Here is a 26,461-nt window from a genome sequence, read left to right as displayed (position 1 = left end):
TTTTTCTAATACAGTGTGTCAAATAATTGTTTCAGACTTTAATTAGGCGGACATAAAATCGTGTTTAATTTTTAGCCGTGCATAATTAATAAAACCAAGGATCGACTAGTCTAAAAAATAAACTTGTTTATTTATTTTTTTTTTTTACAAGATTTTTACAAAAAAAAAAGAAAAAAGAAAAGGAAGTGGCACACAACTGGAAAAAATAATATTAAAAAAATTTTTTTTTGTAAATACTGTTTATATGAATCTAAAGATATTTGCTAAAAATAACCTCTTGATTTTATTGTTTATTTTAATACAACAAATTTTGCGTGGACAAACCCAGTAGCTCATCCATGTAAAAGTTCCTTTTAAAGGAAATCAGCAGCAGAAGCAAATAATCGTACAATTTAGTCATACAATTTTTGTAAACCCCCCTTTATGTATGATCAAAATCAGGCATAACTAAATTGTCTGATTTGGCTCCTGCTGATTCAAGCAACTGTACACATTTCTATATGACAAACAGCAGGAGCAGTTAGTCGTACAATGATCGGGAGTAATTTTGGTCATACATATTTAGTAAAATGGGAAAAATATATATACATTTTCAATAGGGTTGTAGATTGACTCGGCCATTTTAGAACGTCTATTCTTATTTGAATTTAATTGTGATTTTATTAGCTTTACATTATTTTAAGATTGTTGTTCTGTTGAAGGAGTCAACCTGGTTTCAAGCTCAGCCAATGTACATACGTTTATCTCCAAAATATCCCTATAAAATGCTTATAAATAACATGCCCCAATTCACGCTCATTTCTTAACCTAAGATCACATTTTATTTAAGAAAATAAAATTAACCATACAATACTGAAAAGAAAAGACAAATAAATAATTATTCCACAAAAATAAGTGTGTCGTTACATTTTAATGGACCCAACATGTAGACTGTTGCAAGGAAACAGAAGAAAGGGAAAAAAAAACTCAACTCACTTTTTCTTTTTAAAACAAAAGCCTTTACATCTGGTATTTCCAACAACACAATTTTTTAAAAAAATATTTAAACAGTTAATTTCTCCTTTGGCCATGTGACTTCTCGTCTCAGCTGTGTCTCGAATACAGGCTTGTCTTGAACACAGCTTTTACGGCTCTCTTGTGTCTAAAACATGCTGTGAATCCTCTAAGTCTTGAACACATTCTGAATACGTGTTTGTCTGAACACGTCTCAAACACGCATGCCCTTTTTATTCCTGCTGCGATGTCACACCGTGCATCTGGTTTGGTCATTTGCATATGACTAATGCTGCTAACCCAGTGTCAGCAGTTCTGTTACAAATTGGAAGCCATGGAATTTAACCAAAGAGGAAACAGGATTAAGGAAAACTTGATCTCTATATAGATGTAGAGTTTTCATTTTAATACAAAGTGATCAACCTTTAAGCCTGAAAAGAAGATAGTACACTTATTGACTTTGAGACATTTTTTTTAAAGAAAAGAAAAAAAGGGAATATAAAAAAGAAAAGAAAAATCTTGAATGTAAATGACGTACCATGATTTCTAACAGAATCCTTCTGGGGAGAAAATGTATAAACAGGAATTGGATTATGTTGAAAACTGTTGCTCTTTCTTAAATCCCAAACTTTTATATCACTGAAAAAGATGGGAAAATATGTTCATTAACCTTTGCGTGTATGCTTGTATGTCCAGCTAAAAGTAAAAAAATAAAACAAATACTGAGAAAGTTAGTATTTTCTTGATTAGCATTGCCCCAGATGAATACTATCTAAAATTTATTCATTCTCTGGGGATTAACTGAGCCAGCTTTTGTCAAGGAGGGTCAGTTTTCCCGTGTCACTATGTACTAATTTGGAAGGAAAATGACATTCCACAAAAAATCTATTATATAAAGCAGAGTTGTTTGTGTGTACAGCTAGAGAGGAATGGGCTGGGTGGAGGAGAAAGAGGGGGTTAGGAAGGAAAGGGAAAGAGGGATGGAGAAAGAGGGGGTTAGGAAGGAAAGGGAAAGAGGGATGGAGAAAGAGTGGGTTAGGAAGGAAAGGGAAAGAGGGATGGAGAAAGAGTGGGTTAGGAAGGAAAGGGAAATAGAGATGGATAGAGAAAGGTAGAGAGATTGAAGTTTAATTAAAAAACTGTTTCACTTTTGCTTTGGACTACACCAGATAGTTCTGTTAGGTAGATATAAAACACACATAGGTCTTCTCTGAATTAAAATGTTAAACAGTTGTGCTATTGTCCTCTAGACACCTCTCTCCTGTCCCTGGGATTTGGTTTCAAGACACATTTGTGCCTTTCTTGAAATGTCATAGTCGTTTTCTTTGGTAAGAGAATTCCTTTGTAGCATTGAATCGAATAACAATTAGCACAACAGGCAAGACAATCACAACGTGCGCATGGTCACTAAGAAAGGTCATATTCAACACAACGGTTTCTTTATTAGCTGTGAAACAAAACTAAAAACAATTGTTTTCTTTCCTGCTGAAAGTCTAGTCAGATGAAAGCTATATAAAACGAGTATTCATAGGTCAAATGGATTGGGTTGCAACCGAATGAACCTTCTAATATTTTCAGATGTACTTAATCCATTGGTCATATCCCCGTCAGCCCATTTTCAAGAAAATTCAATATATGATGGTACTAGTTATCTCTAATCAGTGGAAACAGAGTGCTGGGTAGAAGGCCTAAGAAAAACAAAAAAAAACAATAACATATATATGTATTTTAACCAGATGGATTTCTCAGATTGTGATTGGGAGACAGTAAGAGATACAATATACCAAAACAGTGTTGAAGCTCTTAGATTGTAGGTTCCCAGACATTGAGATTAGTTTGCTGATAATTCCAATTGAATTAACCTTCAAATTGATAGAAAGCGGAAAGCTTATTTGAAACTTCTCACCTCTTCATCTCTGAATAGGCCAGCTTTCGCTGCCCACTTCTCTTCTGTGCAGAGTTAGGTTCAGTGTTGTGTGCGCCAAATAAAAAACACATGGTGGTCTGACCTCTCCAGGGAGATACAGACTGCCTACAATCATGGAGATGTCAAGACATTTTACACTTTGCTTCGTCATGCTTATGGCCTGAAATCCTCTTCAATTACACCACCCTGGCAAAGGGTGGGAGAACCTCGCTGAAAACCTCAGATGAAATTATGCATCGATGGCATGAACACTTGTGATCTTTTTCACAACCCATCCAATGTTGATGTTGCTGCAATAGAAAGTATCCCTCAATATTTCTTTTGTCCAGAACTTGATGCTGAACAGACTCTTGTGAAAACAGTTGACTGCATTAAGCAGATAAACTTGAACAAAGTTGGATGGCATTCCTGTTGAGCTGCTGAAACATGGTGGTGTCAATATACATTGTGCAGTCCACTCTTTGATACTGTCTGTATGGCAGAACGACCCAGTTGCCCAAGATTGGATAGATGCCATCCTGGTTATGTTGTACAAAGGAAAGAGGTGGATGAGGAATCATGGATATGGTGTTTTCTGCTAGACAGCTTTTGGAAAAATATATTGAGCAGCATATGCCTCTTTGCCAGGTGTTTGTGAACTTAACCAAGGCATTTGACAGTCAATCGTGAGGCTCTCTGGAAAGTGCTGGAAAAATTTCGCTGGACACCTGCTTTTACGGAAAAGTTCAAGCAGCTTCATCATAGTGTGAAAAGTTGTGTCAACTTCAATAGTTGGCTTTCAGAAGAATTCTCCATTGATAATGGTGTGAAGCAGGGTGATATAGCTGCACCAACATTGTTTTCACTTTATCTGACTGCTGTGCTCTGGTATGGTTTTCACAATTGTGATATGGGTGTTTATATTAGATTCCGAGCCAATGAACTTGTTAGGGAGCTGTTGTATACTATTGGTGCTGACCTGGTGATACACTCCCCAGTAGATATGCAATAGGTGATGGATCTCTTCACGAATGTGTACCTGCTTGGGACTGACAGCATTAAGAAAACTAAAGTCATGTACACCCCTGCCCCTGATGATCTGTATGTGAAACCTAATATCTTCGTTCGTGGAAAGTACCTTGAAGTCGTAAAAATTTTTGTCTACCTTGTCAAATTGATGGCACTCTTGATGCAGAAATAAGACAGAAAATCAGTAAGGCATCAGACACATTTGCAAGGTTACAAGATAGAGTCTGGTCTGACGGTGATCTAACTCTGACAACTAAAATGTCAGTATATCAAACATGTGTAGTGTCATTCCCACTCTATGCCTCTGAAAACTGGATCTTGCACCGGTTACATACAGAATTGCTCAGGAGGTTTCATCAGCACTGCCTTAGACACATTCTTGGTTTAAAGTGGGATAGCTTTGTTCCTGATACATAGGTCTTAAATAAGGCCAAAACAACCAGTATTGCTAATATGTTATTAAGAACCAGATGCGTTGGGTGAGTCATCTTGTCCATCCACTCCCAAAACAGTTGTTCTATGGTGAGCTCCTCGTTGGCAAAAGACCCCAGCGCCAGTCCAAAAAACATTTTTGTGATAGCATCAAGGAGAATCTGGTGAGCTTTCATGTTCCTGTTGAGAGTCCCTAGCGGATGATTGCAAGCAGTGGAGGGAACTGATATACAGGGGTGCAGAACACTTTTAAGCAGCCAAGATGGACCGAGAGAAGTTCAAGAGAGCATGTAGGAAACGCCAAACCTTGTCACCCAATCAGGGAGATCTTAGGATCTGTGAGATCGGGCTTGGTTGTCTAAGGCAGGTTTTGTTAATCACATGAAAAGTACACAGTTGGTTTCAATAAAAAGCAGAGCAATGTTGGCAGCTAGTTTGGCTGCCCCATACTCAGAATTACAATTTTTAAAGAAAAAAATATGGGTTCCGTTGCCGTTAGTTTCATCCAAATCAATGAATGTTTTCAGTGTCATGTCTGCTTGAGAGTGTGCAAGTCGCTAGCAGGATGGACTTTCAGTGACTGAGGGAGAAGTCGCAATTATCATGTATGTGTATGCATACACAGCATAATATATATTAGTGCCTGGCAAGGCCACAGGAGAGATCATCGAAACAGCAAAACTGAAGCTGGCCTGCAGGACACTATATATACAAATGTAGGAAAATTTGGGCATATTTTATTGGTTTGAAAATATAGGTTCTTTTCTACCAATTGTCATAAAATTTTAACCATAGAATAGTATTATAATCTTCAAATAGCCTGCATACATACCACATTTTTTGGCAATTTTAAAAGTTCTAAATCTCAGCGACTATTGATCAGAATTTAACAAATGAAGGCTCGTTGGAAAGGTAATGACCTGAATTGTGTAGTGAGCTATGTGACATTTGCCCTTAAGGTCACACATTAAGGGGATCATCCAGAGTCTATTTTTGGCAGTTTTTTAAAGCCATAAAATGTTTCAATCATAGTCATTTGTTTTCCTTGTTTTGCATATGAATTACAAAATATCTGATATTTCTCCCAAACCTCTAGCCTTGACTATATCTCCCCTCTTTTGTTTTCATAAAGTAAATTTCAATATATAAAGATTATTTGATACTGGAGATATTCATAATTGTATACTATTTTCACAAGAGAAGAGATACAACGTATGAGAACTATCTGGAATCAAGTCTCTTCTTGCTGTTATTTTAGATCATTTGAAATTATAGCAGCAAGTTTTAGTCTCCCCTTAATACAGGCCAGAGGTTTTGAGGAAATATATATATATATATATATATATATATATATATATATATATACTAGCATGGGTGCCCGGCCTTGCCCGGGTGTTTAGAGGTGTATGTTGAGCAAAAGAAAAACTTTTTTAACTTTGACCCCTATTATGACCCCTTAACATCTATTGTCTTTGGCTCAAATCAAGTTATTAAGTTAGATCCATGTCCAAGGAACCTATATCTAAAATTTCAAGTGTTTGGACCTAAAATTGTCGGCGGAGTTTGGTAGAGTTCCCAAAGGTCAAATCATTGAACTTTGACTCCTTAACAGCCAAATTTCTATCCGAAAACGGATTACAAAGATTTTCCCAAATCTCAGTACCCTGTATATCAAATTTTGAGTCTTTAGACTGAAAATTGACAAAGTTATTGCAAAGGGAAACGTACACAGACACACGTTCACTTTTATAGATATATAGATAGATTATGCCATATATACAACGTATGTATATGTATGTACAACAACAATAACATATGTATGTATGTATTTTTTTTTTTTTTTTACAGAGGCGTCACCACTTATCAAGGCCGATCGGCCACTCAAGGATAAGGGTTAAAGAGTGTACAGTAATCAAAAGGACAATATAGTAATCGATAGTAATGGAAGTTCGGTAAATTTGTTAACTTAAGTGTAACGGCTCATCAGAAACTTGTTCACGTTGGACTTGAAGACAACCATATTATAGACAGCTGGAAAGCAGGAAAACGGAAGACAATTCCACAGGCGTGCAGTTCTAAGAAAAAAACTTTGATAATAAAATTTACGTTTAGGCACAGATAAAGAGTGGGGGGAATTATTGATAGTGTTTTCAGCTAGACACAGATTCCAGCAACTTACTCATGACGCACAGGAGACTTCTTGGCCTATACTAAGTGGGGGATGAACGATCACCTGAATTCTTAAATACAGGGCATTCTGATGAGATTTTCCAGGGTTATGGGAAGCAATTTTCCTTAAGACAATGTTTAAACAGTTTTATAAGTATGAGCGCTAGTTCAGGTTGAAGTTTTTTTGAGTACTATAATTGGAATACCGTTAGGGCCAGTTGCTTTACTGGAGTCAACGTTTTCGATTAGTTTAGCAACATCATGTACAGATATTTGTATATCACATAGCGTGTTTTCTGATACAGGAGGAAATATTGGGGGTTGGTGGCCTTGGTCGCAAAAGGTAGAATTAGCTGCAAAGTTCTTGGCAAAGAGTTTGGCTTTGTTGTGATTAATTCAGGTCCATTGATGATAGTTGGGATAGAACACACGCTCTGTTCAGGATTCTGTTTGCTATTTGCCAAAACTGGTGGGAACCAAGCCGCTGCTAAGCTACTTTGGACTTGACGGACTGAGCATATAACTCTCTTGTGTCCTTTATTACTTTCTTACAATGGTTGCTGGCAGTCCTGCAAGCGGCTTTAGTTTCCATACATCTATTACGTTGGAAGCAGTGGAAAAAGTGATTTCTGTGCGCAATAGCAGAAGCACATTCTGAAGAAAACCATGGCTGGCTGTTAGGTTTGTGCTGGAACTTTTTCGAGGATATAAAATGGTCTATACCTACAATTAACCATTCCGTCAGGTCTGATACTATAGAGGACACATCCTTTTTAAACATGGAATGCAGAGGTAGATACGATAGAAATGTACGGAAGCTATCCCAGTCAGCCATAGTGTATCGATATACTGTATATATCATAATCATATTAAAAGTCGCACAAAACTCCTGTTCAGGTCAACTTTGCACCTGTTAGTACGAACCAAATGATCTGTTTAACATGCAAAGTTTGCAAGTCTACTGCGGGTCTGAGAAGACGTGTGATTGTTTATAGGAATACCCTTTAACCTCCAGAGGAAGTCAACTTGATGGAAATTGCTCAATTTGTATGTCACATCTGCTTCAAGATGTGCAAATCTGTGGCGGGAGTGCAGAGTCGTCTGAGATGGCATGGACGACAAGATTGGTAGAACTCTGGAAAGATGCAGCAATCATCATACCATAATCACATTGACACACACCTGTTCTCATCAAATCACTGAACTTAAGCACCGTTGAGCCTGGCTAGTACCAGTTAGGTGACAATTTGGGAATTCTAGGTGCTGTAATGTGCTCTTCACTTATCTCGGCATTGTTTCCAGTTGTCCTGAATCTCCACTAGTATTTAACAAGGCCAACACAGGAGATGTGGTTGGGGATTGTGCAACTCTTGTCACAAAAATTCCATGCGCAGGCACCCTGATAGTGGGTATTATATTCTGTCAAGACTGAAGGAAGCTACCATGTATGTATGTATGTATGTATGTATGTATGTATATATGTATGCGTGTGCAGGGCTCTACATTGCGAGTGAAACAGTCGCATTTGCGAGTGATTTTTCAAAGTGGCGACTAGAAATAATGCAACACTTTTCTTTTGGCAATTGTGTTTCTTTCACCAACACTCTTTCAAAGCTCACTACTGAGTGAAAAATATCTTTTCAACTTTGATCTGTTTTTTTTTAAAATAAAACGAGCAAAGTCAAATAATTTAAAAGGTTTAACAAAACAATATACTTCTTAAAATTTTTTTTAACAAAGGCTGTTTAAAAAATATCTGAGGAAAGTCAAATGTTTATACCTTCAAGTATCAACATAAAAATCGGTATATATTTAGAATTACACTTATAAAAAAAAAAAATAAAAAATAAATAAATAAAAAAGCACAGAAAAATCTTTATGATTTACATACTCGTCATAGAATGAAGATGTCATATTCTAAAAATCAGGTGGGTTTGGCTAGTAACATTTCTATTTGGCTAGTAAACAAAAATATTTGTCAAAGGTCAACTAAAGATAAATTTGTCCGTAGAGCCCTGGTGTGTGAGTATGTATATGAATGTGTGTCTGGTCTCTCTACCCACTCGGCTTTGTTTACTAGTGTTTTTACCTTATTGTTTTCATTTTTTTTCATTTCAGCAAAATCTTGCTTTCAATTTCAATTTTTAAAAGTTAAATGTAACTATTTCAGTATCATTTAGTTATTAATTAAACTGTTTTAAAACTATAATTACATGAGGATCTGCTAAAAATTTTAAAGCTAGTTAAAAAGAGAATGGATGCCAAGATCCAATATTGAAACAGACCTTTAGAATTTCAGCTTGATGCACTAACAACAGAGCTATTTGGGCTGACCATAAGTTTTCTTATTCTCAACATTTTAAATTGGCTAATCGTTCTCGTGTTATTTAACCAAGATGGCATCCATCTGAAGTTTGTTTCTAGACAGATGAAATATTATAAAAGAGAATGGAAATATTTTATTTTTTAAAAACATTTACAAAAATTCCATAAAAGAAATTAATCAGAATCAAACATTGATTTTGTAGGAATAATAAAGCTATTAATGACCAAGATTGAGAAACAGACTAACTTTACTTTATTGTATAGATTCTTATTTATTAGGTGTGAACGTTTTTAGGTTATTTGTCTGATAGGCATAACATTTAGTCTTTTCCATATAACTACATAAGATTTAAACAATATTTTTTCTCTTAAGCAGTTAAAACAAAATTTACTTACTTATTAATGGCTCCAGCAGAAACTAAAAGATGATCAGAGTGGAACAGAACACTGGTCACACTTTTATGTCTGTCTAACTGAAAAAAATTAAAGAAAAAAAAATCCTTAATAAATATATATATTATTTTATGTATCTATTTTCAGTATTTACGTCAGTGCTCAATATGTAAGTAGAGCTAGGTAGTAAGCTTTGAAAATATATATGGCAATCTATAGGTATCCTAAATTTTTAAGAACCTCCAAATTTATTAAACTGCAAAAGTGAAATAGCAAACATACATATACACACAAAATAAATTTTAACTTAGGATAACACACACAAAAAAGATAAAATAAATAATAAAACAATTATTAGAATAATTAGTAAACAAATAAATCAACTATTATAAAGTTAAATGTAATCAAGCATATGTGAACACATCCAGATTAAAACTAGGTCACCTTTCAACACAAGACAAAAAAAGCTTTCCTCTTCCAAAAACCAACAAAGAAATAGGTAAATTAGAGATCAAGTGACCTTCTGCCTGATAAATGCGCAATCATTAGCTGCGATAAATGGGTATGTGAATAATAAAGAATCCGATTGGCTAACTAGCAAACCCAGACCATGGAAATATATAAAATAAAATTAAAAAAACACACAATAACATCTATTCCATGCAGTAACCTGACAATTACTCACGATGACCAATGTAAGCTCCAAACTTCAAATGCATCTAGTCAAATTTGGGGAATCTGTACGGAATTTTGATTTTATTAAAATTCTACTAGTTCATTTTCTTTAACTTTTGGTGTATATATATATAATATCTTTCAGTGATAAATATTTTCATAAGTTTTCTTGTCGTTTTTAACTGCCATATTTCACATGGGCATCGATAAAAATAAGCATTTAATCTTTTTTTTTTCTAGTGTTAAATGTGACCTCTTTTTTCTTTCCTATATTTAGAATTACTAAGTGTATTGTTATGTCCATTTTGCTCAAAGATTACAGATTTTTTTTTTTTTTTTTGAGAGAGAGAGAGAGAGAGAGAGATCGCTCCAGGCATGAAACCACTTGATATAAGGAACTATAAAAAAAATAATATTTCAAGGTCAAAAACTAGCCAGTGATATATTGTTGGACAGATTTTGACCCAGAAAACAGCATTACTTCTTCCTTTGTCTCAGTAAACATTGTTCATGAAATGTGAGGACGAACGGACAAAATAAAGGAAGTGAGAGTTATGAGATTGCCATGAGGGTTTTTTTTTTGTCTAATGACTTGTTTTATGTTAAACAAAATGGTTACTTTGTTTAAGAATCGATATTTAAAGAACGGTGCCATTTATTATTGATTTGGAATGATTAGACTCTTTGTTTATTTATTGCGGACTATTATCCTTATCTTTCTTAGTTGTTGTTTCACGACGTTTCGGCCAACTATTCCTCTCTCCTTCGTCAAGTGGTAACCACGACAGGATAGGAACTCCGAATCTCCTCACTGCATTCTCAGCAACTACTGCTGTCCATAGTTGTTGTTGTCATCTCACCACGCTATCACCTGATGAAGGCCAGAGAAATAGTTGGCCGAAACGTCGTGAAACAAAAACTAAGAAAGATGAAGATAATAGTTTGTAATAAATGAATTAATAAATAATACTCATCTCAATAACGAATTCCAATTCTTTGTGTATGCAGTAGATTTGGTTTGGCTTATGATACGATGAATAGGTGCCATTATTATTTAGGTTGCATAGGATGTCTTGAAAGTTAGTTGAAATTTAAAGATAAGTTGAGCAGCCAGTGTTTGAGTAACGTAGACATAGATGCTGGTTTAGTGGCTGCTGATAAGCAAGTCTAAATGAAAAGACTACACTCTCCTGGTAAAAAATAAAAATAAAAAATCTTTCTTATGATCTAAACAAGTTGTTGGTAATTTTTTTTTTTTTACAGAGAGAAAAAGAGATACAAAGATAGGGAGGGAAGAGGATAAAAACCAAAGATTGATTTAGCCTTTTTTGATTGCTACCAAAGAAAAATCTTGTTACAATGTTCACACATGTATGCAGATTTATGCAACGTATATTTCATATACTTGCAGGTATGTGAAATGATTTCTGTTAAAATGATAACATGGTCATAGGGAAATAAGTTGACTCCCCTGCTTTAACTCTGAGATTATCACATCTTCACGCGAGAACCATAGGAGACCACATGCCAGCAGCCATCTTAAGGCAAAGCCATGTATAGACAATCGGACTAAAACTAAATTATATGTATAGATTTAAGAACCTTTTCTGACTTACAAATAAAAGACTTAATTCATACAGTAAGTCATAATCATTTCTAAACTTAAAAAAAAGATTGAAGACACTCACAGTCAAAAAATTCCGTGTGCTGCTATGTCGCCAAGTCAAATGCGCCCGTGACTTTCTATATGGAGTAGAAGTAGGTGCCATTGTATGGGCATTCTTTATAGCATTCATACTTGATGTGTAACCATCTAACAATAAAAACAGATAAAATTAATAGAGGAAATAAAAATGTGGGAAAGAGGGAGTGCATTCGTGCAATGAGAAAGAGAGAGAGAGAAAGCAAGCACCCGACGAGAGAGAGAGAGAGAGAGCAAGGGCCCGACGAGAGAGAGAGAGAGAGAGAGAGAGAGAGCAAGGGCCCGACGAGAGAGAGAGAGCAAGGGCCCGACGAGAGAGAGAGAGCAAGCGCCCGACGAGAGAGAGAGAGCAAGCGCCCGACGAGAGAGAGAGAGAGCAAGCGCCCGACGAGAGAGAGAGAGAGCAAACGCCCGACGAGAGAGAGAGAGAGAGCAAGCGCCCGACGAGAGAGAGAGAGCAAGCGCCCGACGAGAGAGAGAGAGCAAGCGCCCGACGAGAGAGAGAGAGCAAGCGCCCGACGAGAGAGAGAGAGCAAGCGCCCGACGAGAGAGAGAGAGCAAGCGCCCGACGAGAGAGAGAGAGCAAGCGCCCGACGAGAGAGAGAGAGCAAGCGCCCGACGAGAGAGAGAGAGCAAGCGCCCGACGAGAGAGAGAGAGCAAGCGCCCGACGAGAGAGAGAGAGAGAGCAAGCGCCCGACGAGAGAGAGAGAGAGAGCAAGCGCCCGACGAGAGAGAGAGAGAGAGCAAGCGCCCGACGAGAGAGAGAGAGAGAGAGAGAGAGCAAGCGCCCGACGAGAGAGAGAGAGAGAGAGAGAGAGAGAGCAAGCGCCCGACGAGAGAGAGAGAGCAAGCGTCCGACGAGAGAGAGAGAGAGAGAGAGAGCAAGCGCCCGACGAGAGAGAGAGAGAGAGCAAGCGCCCGACGAGAGAGAGAGAGAGCAAGCGCCCGACGAGAGAGAGAGAGAGAGAGAGCAAGTGCCTGACGAGAGAGAGAGCAAGCGCCCGACGAGAGAGAGAGCAAGCGCCCGACGAGAGAGAGAGAGAGAGAGAGAGAGAGAGAGAGCAAGCGCCCGACAAGAGAGAGAGAGAGAGCAAGCGCCCGACGAGAGAGAGAGAGAGAGCAAGTGCCCGACGAGAGAGAGAGAGAGAGGGAGAGAGCAAGCGCCCGACGAGAGAGAGCAAGCGCCCGACGAGAGAGAGAGAAAGAGAAAGCAAGTGCGTGGTGAGAGGTAGGAAGAAAAAGCAAGTGCATGATGAGAGAGGGTGAGAGAGAAAACGAGTGCGCAACTAGAGAGAGAGAGAGCACTAACGACACATGCATATTAAACTTGACAACTTAACACTGTTAAACACATAAATGTATATTTGTGCATGCATCAGAGCATTATGTCAAACTATGGCGGCAAAGTTTCAAATTTGACACACTAGCACTTATTTTTCTCGTTAAAAACCAAATAGATTTTGTTCCAGTTCCCAATACCCTGTGTATCAAGTTTGACAGAGTTGTTTTGTAGAGACTATTCTTCAGACAGATAGGTATAGATTTACTCTAAATGCACCCCCCCCCCCGTTTTCACCCCAAACAAAGCACAGTGCTACTTTGATGTAGGGGACTACTATCGGGGGACAACAGTTGCAGGGATACTATGTAGGGAGTCGAAAAATCATTGCTTTTGGCTTCTTTCCTTATAGCATCCTGAGTAACAGAATTCTTTCAGTGTTGAATAGGATCGAACTATAATCTCTCTCTGATCCTAGTGATGCGATCACCGAGTCTTCTAGTGGTTCGCAAGTCCTTGGTATTAATCGGGATAGGCCATCTGCATGTCCTAACTTCTGATGGAAGGAAATACATATCAAAGTCGTAATTCAATAGAATTGTTTCTCATCTTTGGAGTCTGTTTGCCGTATGTGTAGGCAACCCTTTCTTCGAGCCAAAGATAGAGATCAGCAGCTTGTGATCAGTTTGTAGTTTGAGGTATTTGTGGAACTTTGTTACCATGGAAATGATACTTAAGGATCCTTTCTCTATCTGGAAATAATTCCTTTCCGCAGATAGTAGGGTTCTAGACGTGTGTGCTATAGGTTTCGTAGCCCTGTCCGGCATTTTATGCAGGATACATATGCCAATTCCATATGCGCTGACGTCACTTGCAACAATAATGTCTACATCTGGGTTGTAGTGAATTAGGAATAGTTCTGACGTGAGCACTTCTTTCAGCTTTTCGAATGCCACCTTGCATTTCATGGTCCAGTTCCAAACCTTATCCTTCCTAAGTAGTTCGTTTAAAAGGTGCACACAATGTGTGCATATTGAGAATGAAGGATTGGTAGTAGTTCACTAAGCCTAAAAAAATTTGCAATGTTGTTGTATTGTGTGGCTCAGGCATATTTTTCTGCATCAGGCCGTCTACTGTTTTTATCTATTATCTACCCCAAGTACATTTTTTTTTTTTTTGAGGAAAAATTCACATTTAGTGTCTTTCAGTGTGAAGCCGTACTCATCCTTTCAAATACCTAAAAAACATATTTTCTATGTTGCTCTACAGTTTCACTTTTCATTAAAATATTGTCAAAGTATCTAATAGAAAAATCAAGGCCACTCAACATTGCATCAATTATTTGCTGAAAGATAACCTTTTGAATTTAAATAGTCCCTTGTGAGTGGAAATACACAAAAGTTTTGAGGTTGTTTCTTCCATGGGAATTTAAAGTACGCTTCACTCAGATCTATTTTTGAGAATATTTTCGCTCCATTTAGTTTAGTAAACACTTCTTCGAGGCTGGGTAGCGGGTAATGATGATCCAATAGTGCTGCATTCAATCCAGTTGAGAAGTCTGCACCGACTGATATCCTTAAATTTTTCCTTTACATACATGGTGGAAGTTGCTGCAGTCAACTGTGGTCAAAATTCCTGTTGTGATGAGTCTGTCCAGTTCGTCAATCTTTTCGGTACGCTGTTTCTTTTTGAAGACAGGTGTGACATTATTTTGTAATTTGAACTTCATCTCCATTTTTGTACAGCGGCCTAGTTTATCCGAAAAAATATTGGGGAACGACTCTTTTAGGTTTTTCAGCTTTGAAAAAAAAAAAGTTAATGGAGGAGTCCCAGATTTCAAGTTTTTGGATCCAGTTCGTACCAAAAAGGTTAGCATTCCTTAACACAAACATCTTCAGTTTAAGTGTCTTTCTCTTCAATGTTACGTTAGTAGTAACTTATTCTTTCACCAGTTACTGAACGAGCAACTTTCTTGGTTTCTTGGTTTTCCAATTTTGCACCAAGAATGGTGGTTTATAATAGAAAAATCTGAATAACCGTGAAGTTTAAGTCTAACATCCTTGCCCCTGATTCTTACTGTAATGTACTTCTGTACATTTTTGTCCTCTGCTTTAGACCTCGTTGCTTTTATATAGCTACTGCAGGGTGCTTTTGGTCTGCAATATGAGGCTTTGTGTCCATTGTGTCTGCACAGATCACATTTCCGGAACCGGTATGAACAATCATTCTGCCGATGAAGTTCACATCTTTTGCATGGGTAACGGGGCAAATCCAGCTTCTTTAGAGATTTTTCTGGAAAGTTATGTTTGGCTTTTGCAACTGTTGAGAGAGAAAGATTTTTTCTTACCTCATACCTTTCTAATGTGTGCTACTCCTGCCTCTCCTATATTTTTGGAGTCTTGCTTTTCAGAGATGATTCTTTGGCATTCCTCTGCCAATTGTAGAAGGGTTATATTTCGCTCCCTTTCCAATCTGTTTAATGTCCGGCATCTGAGTTCAGCGTCCTTGGTCGACACTAAGCCTTAAATGAAAATCAGGGCCTTAAAGTTATCTGCCGTCAATGTGGATAGTCTGAAGTCGTCACAGTGTCTATTTATGATTGAAGCAAATGTGGTGTAATCTTGGCCTTCTTTGTGGGTCAAGTTGACACATTTCTATCTTTTATGAAATAAGTTGGTTTTTGACAATATAATTCCATCAAAGATTTCACTGCCTCGTCGAAGGACAATTCGCTTGTCTGTTTCAGGATGATATAGTCCACGTACTTGTTATGTTCTGCAGCTCCCAATTTTTGTAATAAAGGATGAATCTTCATCTGCTCGCTCCATGACTTGCAATCTTTTCTAAATATGCCACTAAATCTGCGAAAATAGGTTCCAAAAATCAGATCACAGTTTGGGAAAAAACATTCTGGTTTAACTCATTACTCGTGTTAGTAGTTTCAATTTTTCCTCTGCCTGCATCTGCATTTCCAGTATTTTTTTTGTTGAATTCCTTTCTTTGCTCTTCTCTTTGTTTTCTCTCCCTTTCTCCCCATTTATGTAATTCCTTCTGCATCTTACTATGCTTTTCTTTGACAAACTTATGTCAGCTTGAGTTGTCTTTCGTCATTTTCTTTCTGTCTTTCCATATTTTTGTCTCTGCAACTCTAACGTCTCAGCTTGCTGTAGACACATCATTTTAACAAGTTGCCCCGAAAGCTCTTCCATTTTGTAAAAATAGAATCACAAGATAAATCCAGATCCAAAGAAATGAAGTTAAAAAAAAAAAAAGAAAAAAGTCTGTACTTTTTAGATAAACACTGCAACCTTACGGAAAAGATAGGCGAAATTAATATCCACAAATTTTTCTATGAAAAAAGTCACATACATGTGGTTTTAATAGAAAGAATGCTCAATTTTCAAAAGAACAACAGTCAATTAAGAATTTATTTTAACACCTGAGAAAAAAAAAAAAAAAAACCCCGAAGAATTTGGAGTCCAGAAAAATTTGGAATAAAAACAAATTGAAATCCCTTTTCATAACGAAAATCCAGTTGAGCATTTGAGTTGTTTTCCTGAATTCTCGTAATGGAGTAAATGCGGTTTCAATCCTTCATAGGGTTAATATACTTTCTTTTTTTTCTTGTTTTATCGAGAAAAAAAAAAAAAAAAAAGAAGTCCTACAAATTATCGACAGAGAATTTTTAAGGTCACAGTAGTTAAATTTTTTCTATTCACGGTTTTTGAAAAAGATACTTTTCTGAGTTTTTTTTTTTTGGTCTCGTTGAAAAACTTGTGGAGCCAATCTTTGTATTTTCCAAGAAGCTAGAAAAAATATGAGTTTGTTGATTAAAAGTAGTCGTTTATCCAAAAGAAATCCTTGTGGGTCCTTTTTCGAAATCCTTTTGTTGCTAATGTTGTGGTCCAGTTTAAGGAGTCACAGTTATAAATGAAAAAGTCCTGGGGGGGGGGGTCACTGCAAGCACTTAAACTACGTGTACTCTCCGCTTGAAGGTAGAAATGTCTGGCATTATATAAGCTAGATGAATCCATACTGATATAGAGGTGTTAACTACCCTAGAACAGTATTGTAACTCATAATGTATGTGATTATAGTTTTGTTAGCAGGAAAAATTAAATTGGGATCGGTATGTATATTTTAAGTTTTATTTATTTCATCTATTGTTAGATTATAAAATTGGCATTTTTTTCGTAATCTTCAAATTTTTAATCATGTTGAACATGTCTTGTTCAAAGTCATCCAAGACGGTGATTGCAGCTGGGCATTTTCTAGATTTAATGTTGGAAAATTTGGTGTATGCCTTATCTGATCTGAACATATTTGGTCCACGGTATATATCATGAGTCGCATCTTCCACTTGGTGCAGATTGCGAACCCACATGACTTATTTTCGCCATTCCTTCCGATCCAGAACAAGTTGGTCGATGGACGTCCAATCAAAGACATTTTCTCTCCACCATCTCCTTGGCTTTCCTCTTCCTCTTTTGCCTTCTAACATACCCTGAAATAGGTGTGTGTGTGTGTATATATATATATATATATATATATATATATATTACATACATACACTCCTGATGAAAAATTTAAGACGTTAAAATCTTTTTAGAAGAAACCCCTTTTTAAGGATAGATTTTAAACTCGTCCCACTTAAGGTTACGAATACTACAACCTAAAATGTTATGGAAAAAAAAGTTACATTCCAAACATTTAATTCAGAAATTTACATTTTTATAAAATGAAGAATTTTACACTTGATCAAAATTATAAGACCAGGGATATAAATTGTTTTTTAGTTTAGTTACAGATTAGCAATCACTGCATAAAAGTGTTACCATGACTAATGCAAGCAAACTTACCAAAGTTGAGCATGCTCGAATCCTAGATTTCCATAAGCAAGGTTTGTCACAGCGGCGATCGCAACTAAGGTAAATCGCAGTAAAGCTGTGATTTGCAACTTTCTAAAGAACAGTGAGAATTATGGAAAAGCAAAATCCACTGAGGCCCCAGAAAATTTCTCCTGCATTGAGGAAGAAAATAAAACAGGTTGTTGTGAAAGACAGTGAACTTCCTCCTAGTCAAATTAAGGCAGTCACAGATGTTGATTGCAGTCCAGTAACCATCACACGACACAGCAAAAAGGGATGGTAAATAAAAAAGTGTAAACAAATTGCTTGCCTGCTTCCACGTCACAAGGTGGACCGCTTAAGGTTTTGTCATAAATACCAAACATGGGATATTGAGAACTGGAAGAAAGTCCTGTTTTTTGATGAAAAAAGTTCAATTTAGATAGTCCTAATGGCTTCCAATGATATTGGCATAACGAAAACTGCCTCTTAAAATTTTCTCCACATATCATAGTGGTGAAAGGTCTCTAATGGTATGAGGTGCCTTTTCTTACAGAGGGACGATGGAGTTCCAGGTGGTGCAGGGTCATCAGACAGTGGCTATGTTCGCATGCTACAAAAAGCATTGTTGATGATGGAGATTGGTTTGGTTTGGTTTGGTTTGGTTTTACAGCATATCAACCTTCTTTTTTTTTTTTTTTTTTTTTGGTTATTTAATGCCGAATTCATTTTTTTTTTTTTTTTTTTTTGGAATAGATATTTTAATTTAATCAGTGAGTCAAATCAGACTTTTTGTATCATTAGGTGATGTGCTTCCTTCCTTTTTTGGGGGTGGGGTGTAAAGTTGGATTGAATTAAAGTTATATTCTTTTATATAGATTTACTTTTTTCAGAAATGTTATTTTGTTGGAGTTTATTTTTTTAAATAGTTCTTTCATATGGTTGACATTGTAATAATTTTGCCGGATATGCACGAGATCGCCACAATCCAAAAGAAAGTGTTTTACTGTAAAAGGTTCTTGGCATGCAAAACATTCTGGAGGGTCTTCTTTTTTTAGCAGGAAGGAGTGGGTTATGTGCGTATGTCCTATGCGAATACGGGACAAAATCACTTCCTCTCTACGTGATCTTCTGGCATCTGGTAATCGTTCTTCTATTGTGGGCTTGATCTTGAAAAGTTTATTATTTGGACAGTTATTCCATCTTTCTTGCCATTTCTTCATAATCAGATTATTTATTTGTTGTTTGTAGTCAGAATGTGGAATTTTTATATTGCTTTTAAGGAGTTTTAAAGCATTTTTGGCAGCTATGTCAGCTTTTTCATTGCCCTGAATTCCAGAATGACTGGGGATCCAGCAGAATTTGATACTTTTGTTTTGAAGTAGTGGGTTATTTAAATTTTTATTCTTTAAGGATTCGAGTACCGATAGGGAGTCTGAAAAAATTATAAATTTGTTGTGGGTAAGGTCAGTGATGAGATCTAGTGCCATATCTAAGGCTGTGGCTTCGGCACTAAAAATTGAGGCATGGTCTGGTAGTCGCTTCTGTAAGGTAATGTTAGTGGATACGACTCCGCATCCGGTTTTGTTGCTGTCTTTGGACCCATCTGTGTATATGTGCTGATGGTTTGGGTATTTTTCCTGAATGATAAGGAGTTTTTCTTGATAGGTTAGTGGATGGGTTTGATTTTTTGGGAGGTTATTTAATTCAAGGATGATTTCAGGGTATTTTAGTAGCCAGGGTGGAAGGCTTAGTTGGTTGACATTATGGATATTGGTGATTGCGATACCTGCATCTTCTACTAGTGGTTTTGTACGGAGCCCAAAAGGTTTTATAGCTTTTACTTTTTGGTAATATAGATTTTGGTAATTTGGATTGAAGGTACAGTTAGAGGTTGGATTTGTTGGCTGTGATTTTTCTCTATCATAGAGCGAGTAATCTAGTGAGTTTGCAATGCAGTTGTAAGCAGGATTTTCTGGGCAAGAGAGAATTTTGGTCAGGTATTGCAAGGCTAGTTTGTCGCGTCGAATTGATAATGGGGGTTCATTGGCTTCTGCATAGAGACTATCGATGGGGGAAGTTCGGAAGGCTCCCAGCGCAAGTCTGAGGCCCTGATGTTGAACGGTGTCCAATATCTTTATATACGACTTTCTGGTGGCACCGTAAATGAAGCTACCATAGTCTAGTTTCGATCGCACTAGTGACCTATATAACTTTAATAGGGTTTGTCTGTCCGCTCCCCAATCTGTGTGGGCAATGACCCGCATTAGCTGTAGGGTTTTATTACATTTATTTTTAAGATGTTTTATATGAGGGATGAATGTAAGTTTTTTGTCTAGTATTAACCCTAAGAATTTATGTTCATTTACAACAGGAATCGGAATATCATTTAGTTTTAAAAGAGGATCTGGGTGCAGTTTTCTTAGTTGACAAAAGTGCATACATTTTGTTTTGTTAATGGAAAATTTGAAGCCATTCTTAGTTGTCCATTTTTTTATTTTGTCAATGCATTGTTGAAGTTGACGCTCAATTATATGGATATGTCTTGAGCTATATGCAATTAAAAAATCATCAACATATAGAGAGCAATCCATGCCTTGGTTTATGCATCCAACAATACTGTTAATTTTTAGGCTGAATAATGTTACCGACAAAATACTTCCCTGTGGAACTCCCGTTTCCTGTTCTTTGATGTCCGATAGGCATGTTCCTACACGGACATTGAATAGTCTATTATTTATGAAGTTGTTGATGAAGATGGGTAGTCTTCCTTTCACTCCAGCTTCTTTGAGATCTTTCATGATGCCATACCTCCATGTGGTATCGTACGCCTTTTCAAGATCAAAGAAAATAGCAGTCATATGCTTTTTTTGTATAAATGAATTTCTGATGAAAGTTTCTAAACGAATTAAATGGTCTGTTGTGCTACGATGTTTTCGGAAGCCACACTGAAAATTAGTTATTATTTTATTTGTTTCTAGAAACCAAATTAACCTGGTGTTGACCATTCTCTCCATGATCTTACACACACAGCTTGTTAGAGCTATGGGGCGATAATTGGAGGGGTCAGATGCATCCTTTCCTGGTTTTGGTATAGGAATGACTGTGGCTTGTTTCCATATGGCTGGAAGATTGCCATTGAGCCAGATGTCATTATAAATAGAAAGTAAATACTTTAATGGTTCATCTGGTAGTTGTTTTAGAAATTCATACGTTATTTTATCAGGTCCCTCAGCCGTGTTGTTGGCTTTTTTTAATGAATCCTTTAGTTCATGGATAGTAAAAGGTTTGTTGTATTCTTCCTCATTATTACTTTTAAAGTTCAGTTTGGTTTTTTCTGATTCCTGTTTAAAGATCTGGAATTTTTTATCATAATTTTTAGAAGATGAATTATTTGCAATAGTATCTGCAAGCAGGTTTGCCATGTCCTCTTTTTTAGTTATTTTACTATTGTTTACACAGAGGTGGTTGAGAGGGGAACTGGTGTTTTTTCCTGATATTTTCTGAATCATATTCCATACAGTTTTGTCTTTGGTGGTGTTATTGATTTTAGACACAAAATTCTTCCATGATTCCCTTTTGGCTTCGTTTATTGTTCGGCGTGCTTTAGCCCTGCATATTTTAAAGTTGTTTAAATTCTGAGTAGTTGGTTGATTGTTGAATTTTCTTAATACAGCACATCGTAGCCTGATAGCCTTTTTACAGTCATTATTAAACCAGGGACGATTATACTTGGTTGATAATTTTGTTTTAGGAATACATTCTTCTGCTATTGAGATAATGGTATCTGTAAAGTGAGTGATTGGGTCTTTCTCACATTTTTCAGGTAGGAGTTTGTGTTTGCATAGTAATTTGAATTCATTCCAGTTAGCTTTTTTAAGGTTCCAACGAGGAATTTTTGAGATTATTTCAGGACCAAAATGTTCTAAAGTTATTGGGAAGTGGTCACTTCCACAGGTATCTATATGCACTGTCCAATTGTAATCTATAAAGATACTAGGATCACTTATAGAGAGGTCAATTGCTGAGGACGAATTTGTAGCGGAGTGAATAAACGTTGGTTTTTTGTTGTTATGTATGCATAGATTGTTGTTGTTGATAATATTTTCTATAGTGATTCCTTTTCTATCTGTGTTTGAGCATCCCCAACTAACATTATGACTATTAAAATCGCCTAATAATAAGAAGGGGCGAGGGAGTTGGTTGATGAGTTTTTCTATTTCGGTTTCATCTATGGGGTCGTTTGGAGGCAGATAAATGGAGCAAATTGTGACCGTTCTATGTAGGGTGGCTGTGACAGCAATTGCCTGTAAGTTAGTTTGTAGATTTATTTGGCTTTGTGCCGTGTTTTTGTTAATGAGAATGGATGTTCCTCCTGAAGCTCTATTTGGGTTATTTGTTGTATAGTTGTATTCAGTAAAACTTTGAAGATTGATATTTTCAGATGGTTTTAAAAAGGTTTCTTGTAGGCATATTATTGTGGGACATAGATCGGATATCAGTAGAAGTAATTCATTCCGGTTGGCTTTTATACCTCTGCAATTCCATTGGATTATTTTGTTGGCCATAGTTTAGATTTTATGTATTTGATTTCCCTTTTGTCTTGGGAATAGGGGTGTTTTCTTTTTTATGGGGGTTTAGAAGTTTTGTCTTCTATTTCCATTGTTTCCAAGGAGGTTTTAAATTTATTTTGGTCTGTAGTTCTTGTATTTGAATCATTGGACTGTTTCATGTGCGTTTGAGCACTTGTGAGCTTTTTATCATTGGTAGATTCGGTTTCTGTTTCCATGGCTTCTGGTTCTTTGTGTTCAATTGGTTTGTTAGCTTTTATGCTTGATTTATCTCTGCTTTTAGATGTTGAGCGAGATCGTGGTTTGGTTTTTGTGGGGCTGGTTTTCTTTGAGGAATTTTTCCCATTTATTGTTCTTGTCTGTTCGGATGTTTTTGGAGAATCTTTATTTTTTTGCTTGTTGTTATCTGTTTTTATATTAGAACTCTTGTGGGGGATTAAGGGACTCTCCTTATTGTTGGTATTCTGCTCTTCAGAGTTCTCGATCTCCAATATCTTAAAGTTATTGGAGAGGGGAATTTGTGGGTTTATTTGTAGTTTTTGTTTAGTTAAGTTTGGTTCTGGTTTGTTTTTTTGGATTTGTTTCTGGTCTACTGGGTGTGGCGTTTGGATTTTTGGTTCCAGTGAGTTTTTTTTCATTTCTTCAATTGTATTTATCAATATTTTGATTTGGTTGGTGAGGTCTTGGATTTTAATATCGAGGTTTGTTGTGCAATAATTGTCATTGTGTTTATTTGTGTTGGGAATATTCTTTTTGGTTATTTCGGAATATTTAGCTGTTATTGCCTTTTTCCTCGCTTCTGGGTAGGTGATGTTTAATGAGTGTTTAATTTTAACAATTTCTTTTTCTTTTTTCCAGATTTCACAGTCTTTGGAGTAGGCACTGTGATTTTCTGTACAATTGGCACATTTATAAGTTTTTTGACAGTTGATATGATTGTCGTTTTCTCCACACCTTCCACAAACTGGCTGGCGTGTACATCGGTCCTGATGATGACCAAACTTTTGACATTTAAAGCAACGCAGTGGATTGGGGATGTATGGTTCGACTCTTAGTTTCTCATAGGCTATTTTTATTTCTTGTGGAATTTTTTGTTGGTAAAAGGTTAATATATATGAGTGTGTGTTTATCATTTCTCCATTTTTTTTAATTTGAATTCTTCTGACATCCGTTACATTTTGTTCTTTTAGATTTGAACGGATTTCGTCGATGGAGCAAAGTGAAAGTTCAGGGCTTTTCACAACTCCTTTGCATATGTTTAGTGTTTTGTGAGGGTACGTTTTTATTTTTATATTGTCAAAATGTTTCCATTTTAAAAGTTCATCTGCCTGTGTTTTGGTAAGAATTTCTATCAAAAGATTACCATTTCTTAATTTTTTCACTAGTTTAGGTTTGACCCTTTCTGATAGTATTTTTTCTATCTTGAAGGGGGAGAGTTTGGTTAAAAGCACTTCTCCAATTGATTCCATTACTATGAAGTTTGGATAGTTATCCGATTCCTCATTCGTGTCACTGTCCGAACTGTCTAAAAATCTTTTTTTACTTGGGTTTTTATAACTCATATTGGGTTCGTTTTTTTTTTTAATTCATCATCCCTGCTCCCCACCCACCTTGGAGCCCTACTTGGGATGCGCACAGGGGGGAAGCCCATTCGCCCTGGCTACAACAGGGTTACAGGTATGATATACTTGTACATAATGTAGGCTTTGAGCACTCGTGTATCTTAATTTCTCCCATCCAAGTAAAATATGGGAAAGATCAGAGAAAAACATCCATGTCTAGTCCTTGTTCACTATATACAATTGACCCTCAGCCACCGCTTTCACCACTTGTTTGGGGATCAGTATTGATGGGGAAGTGTTGTGTATTATTTAGATTTGGTGTAGATTGTATGCGTATAAGTGGTGAGCTAGACGTGACCAGCCGATTGATCGGATCGGGCCTCTCCGATCGCCCGTCTGGCCCAGTACGAGGCCAAAGTGGAGTGTTGCAACTGATACCTTCATTTCCCTAGGTATCAGTTGCTCAGCCACCAGGATCCTTTTCGTAGACATTACGGGATGCCACCTACGGCCAACAGGTGGCCCCATTGAGGGACTTTTACTCTCTGCAAGGGGGCAGTCAGTGTATTCTAATGCCCCACTGACGGGGTTGGGAAGTAGGAAAGAAAAAAAAAAAAAAAAAAAAAAAAAGGGAAGGGGGCTGTTGTTTTTGTTTTTGTTTTTGCAGAACATAATTAAGTTTTACAAAAGAGAATAGGAAACAAAAACGGAAAATCGATGTAGGTGCATTTCGTCTCAGGAAGCCAATAGACAGCCTGATCTGGTAGCACCAGTGATGATGGAGAGCCATCGTTTTGGTGGGGATAGACGGTTATTCTAACAGGATAATGCACGTTGCACGACAAACCTTGACCTTTCTGCAAGAGAATGGGGTCCATTTCTTGGGACATTCTGCATGCACCAGACTTGAAACTAATTGAAAGAGATGTTTACCGAAATGGCAAACAATATTAAAAAAAAAAAAAAAAAAAAAAAAAACTTTGTGAAGCCATCTTTAGAAGCTGTAGCAACATCCCCTGCACCTTAATGGCAACGCTTATTTCTAGCATATTCCAAAGAATTTTTGAAGTCATCAAAACCAGTGGAGGTAGAACTCATTATTAAATTTGGTTGTTGAATGTTTTCATACACTTTTCATACAATTTCATAGAATTTATATACAAGGTCTCATAATTTTGATAAAGTGTAAAATCCTTCATTTTATAAAAATGTAAATTTCTGAATTAAATAAATGCTTGGAATGTAGCCCCCCCCCTAACCTTTTAAGTTGTAGTATTAGTAACCTGTGGGAGAAGTTTAAAAATGTATCCCTAAAAAAGATTTCTTATATATATATTTATTTATGCACATATATACATATACACACACACAGTTGGTGTAGGAACCTAGATTGTATATTTTTCTTTGTTACTCGTATCCACCCCCAGTAAGGCAAATTAGAATTACGGTCCATGCCTACAGGGGAACTCTAAGTAGGGAGTTGAGTAGAAAGATGTTTGTTCACATTACACAAATTTTTGCATGTTGCAGGGAGGGAATTCCAAAGTCCGAGATAAACTTTCAGGGTAAAAGGCTCTCCAGCGTCTGGGTATTCTACAATGAAGGCATGGGATTTCAGGTTATTCAGAGGTATCTATGTTGAGGGGGCACCAGTGACTAAGAGTTTGTGGAAGCACATTTCATTAAAGTACTTATAAAACAAGCACAAGTATGCAACATTGCGGCAATTAACAGGTATGGTCTTATTTCAAGTACTTTACATCTCCATGATTGTCATCAGATTTTCTGTTATTATTTAGAGCACTGAATTTGTTTTAGTCCATTATTTTTGGTGGAATAAACAGTTTAGTCTATTCAATTAATTTCTTATAAAAAATTATTAAATGTTGAGACATTATGTTGAACAAAGATGGCGGTAGTAAATCAAATCGATGAAGAATCAATCCAGTCACGATCTTGAGTGTTGAGCAATTCTTAATAACAAAGAATGGCAGCGAAGAATCAATGCAGTCACAATTTTGAGTGTTGAGCAATTCTTAGTAACAAAGATGGCGGCGAAGAATCAATTCAGTCATGATTCAGTCGTTTTGAAGAAAGAGGTTGACAGCGAACTGAATTGAATCCAAAATTCAATATTTTTTATCATAAAGTTGGGGGGTTCTGATTCGTTGATTGTCCAAACCGTAAGTTATAAGTAAGATAATTGGAATCATTGGGGTCATACCCTCATTGGACATCAAAAACATTTTTAACAAAAATAAAATTCATAAAAAATAAAATTTATAAAAAATCTTACCCCTTGAATTTACTCTCATATCATAAATTAAAATCTGTCCATCTCTTGAGCCAGAACAGAAAACAGCTGCAAGATTTGAAGAGGAAAATTATATTGATAAGAAAAAAAAAAAAAAAAAAAATAAACAAACAAGCTGAGCATGCAGGGTCTCTTCACGAGGCAAAAATTTACTTTTACCATGACTAATATTTATGTAAATTTTTTTTTTAACAAATCCAGGCATGGTTATCGAGAAAAGTGTGAACAAATGAATGGATGAATTATTTTGGGGCAATTTTACT

At 36.6% G+C, this 26,461-nt stretch overlaps 1 protein-coding gene across 2 annotated transcripts in view; it reads right to left on the bottom strand.

The window, feature by feature from the left end:
• The window catches only part of LOC145294014 (denticleless protein homolog), a 73,088-nt gene that overhangs the window by 26,224 nt on the left and 20,403 nt on the right, over window positions 1-26,461 (bottom strand). For both annotated transcript variants that reach the window (XM_080140975.1, XM_080140976.1), the window contains exons 6-9: window positions 26,181-26,246; window positions 11,611-11,735; window positions 9,251-9,327; window positions 1,532-1,632 (exon numbers count right to left, since the gene is read on the bottom strand). In XM_080140975.1, the coding sequence (XP_079997101.1) occupies window positions 1,532-1,632; window positions 9,251-9,327; window positions 11,611-11,735; window positions 26,181-26,246 (369 nt within the window). The remainder of the gene's footprint in view (window positions 1-1,531; window positions 1,633-9,250; window positions 9,328-11,610; window positions 11,736-26,180; window positions 26,247-26,461) is intronic.

This window comes from Euprymna scolopes, chromosome 15 (genome assembly GCF_053919585.1).
Source record: "Euprymna scolopes isolate OS-2025 chromosome 15, ASM5391958v1, whole genome shotgun sequence".
Lineage (NCBI taxonomy): Eukaryota > Metazoa > Mollusca > Cephalopoda > Sepiida > Sepiolidae > Euprymna > Euprymna scolopes.
Note: the sequence above shows the minus strand (reverse complement) of the source record. Positions and strands in the feature narration are given on the sequence as shown.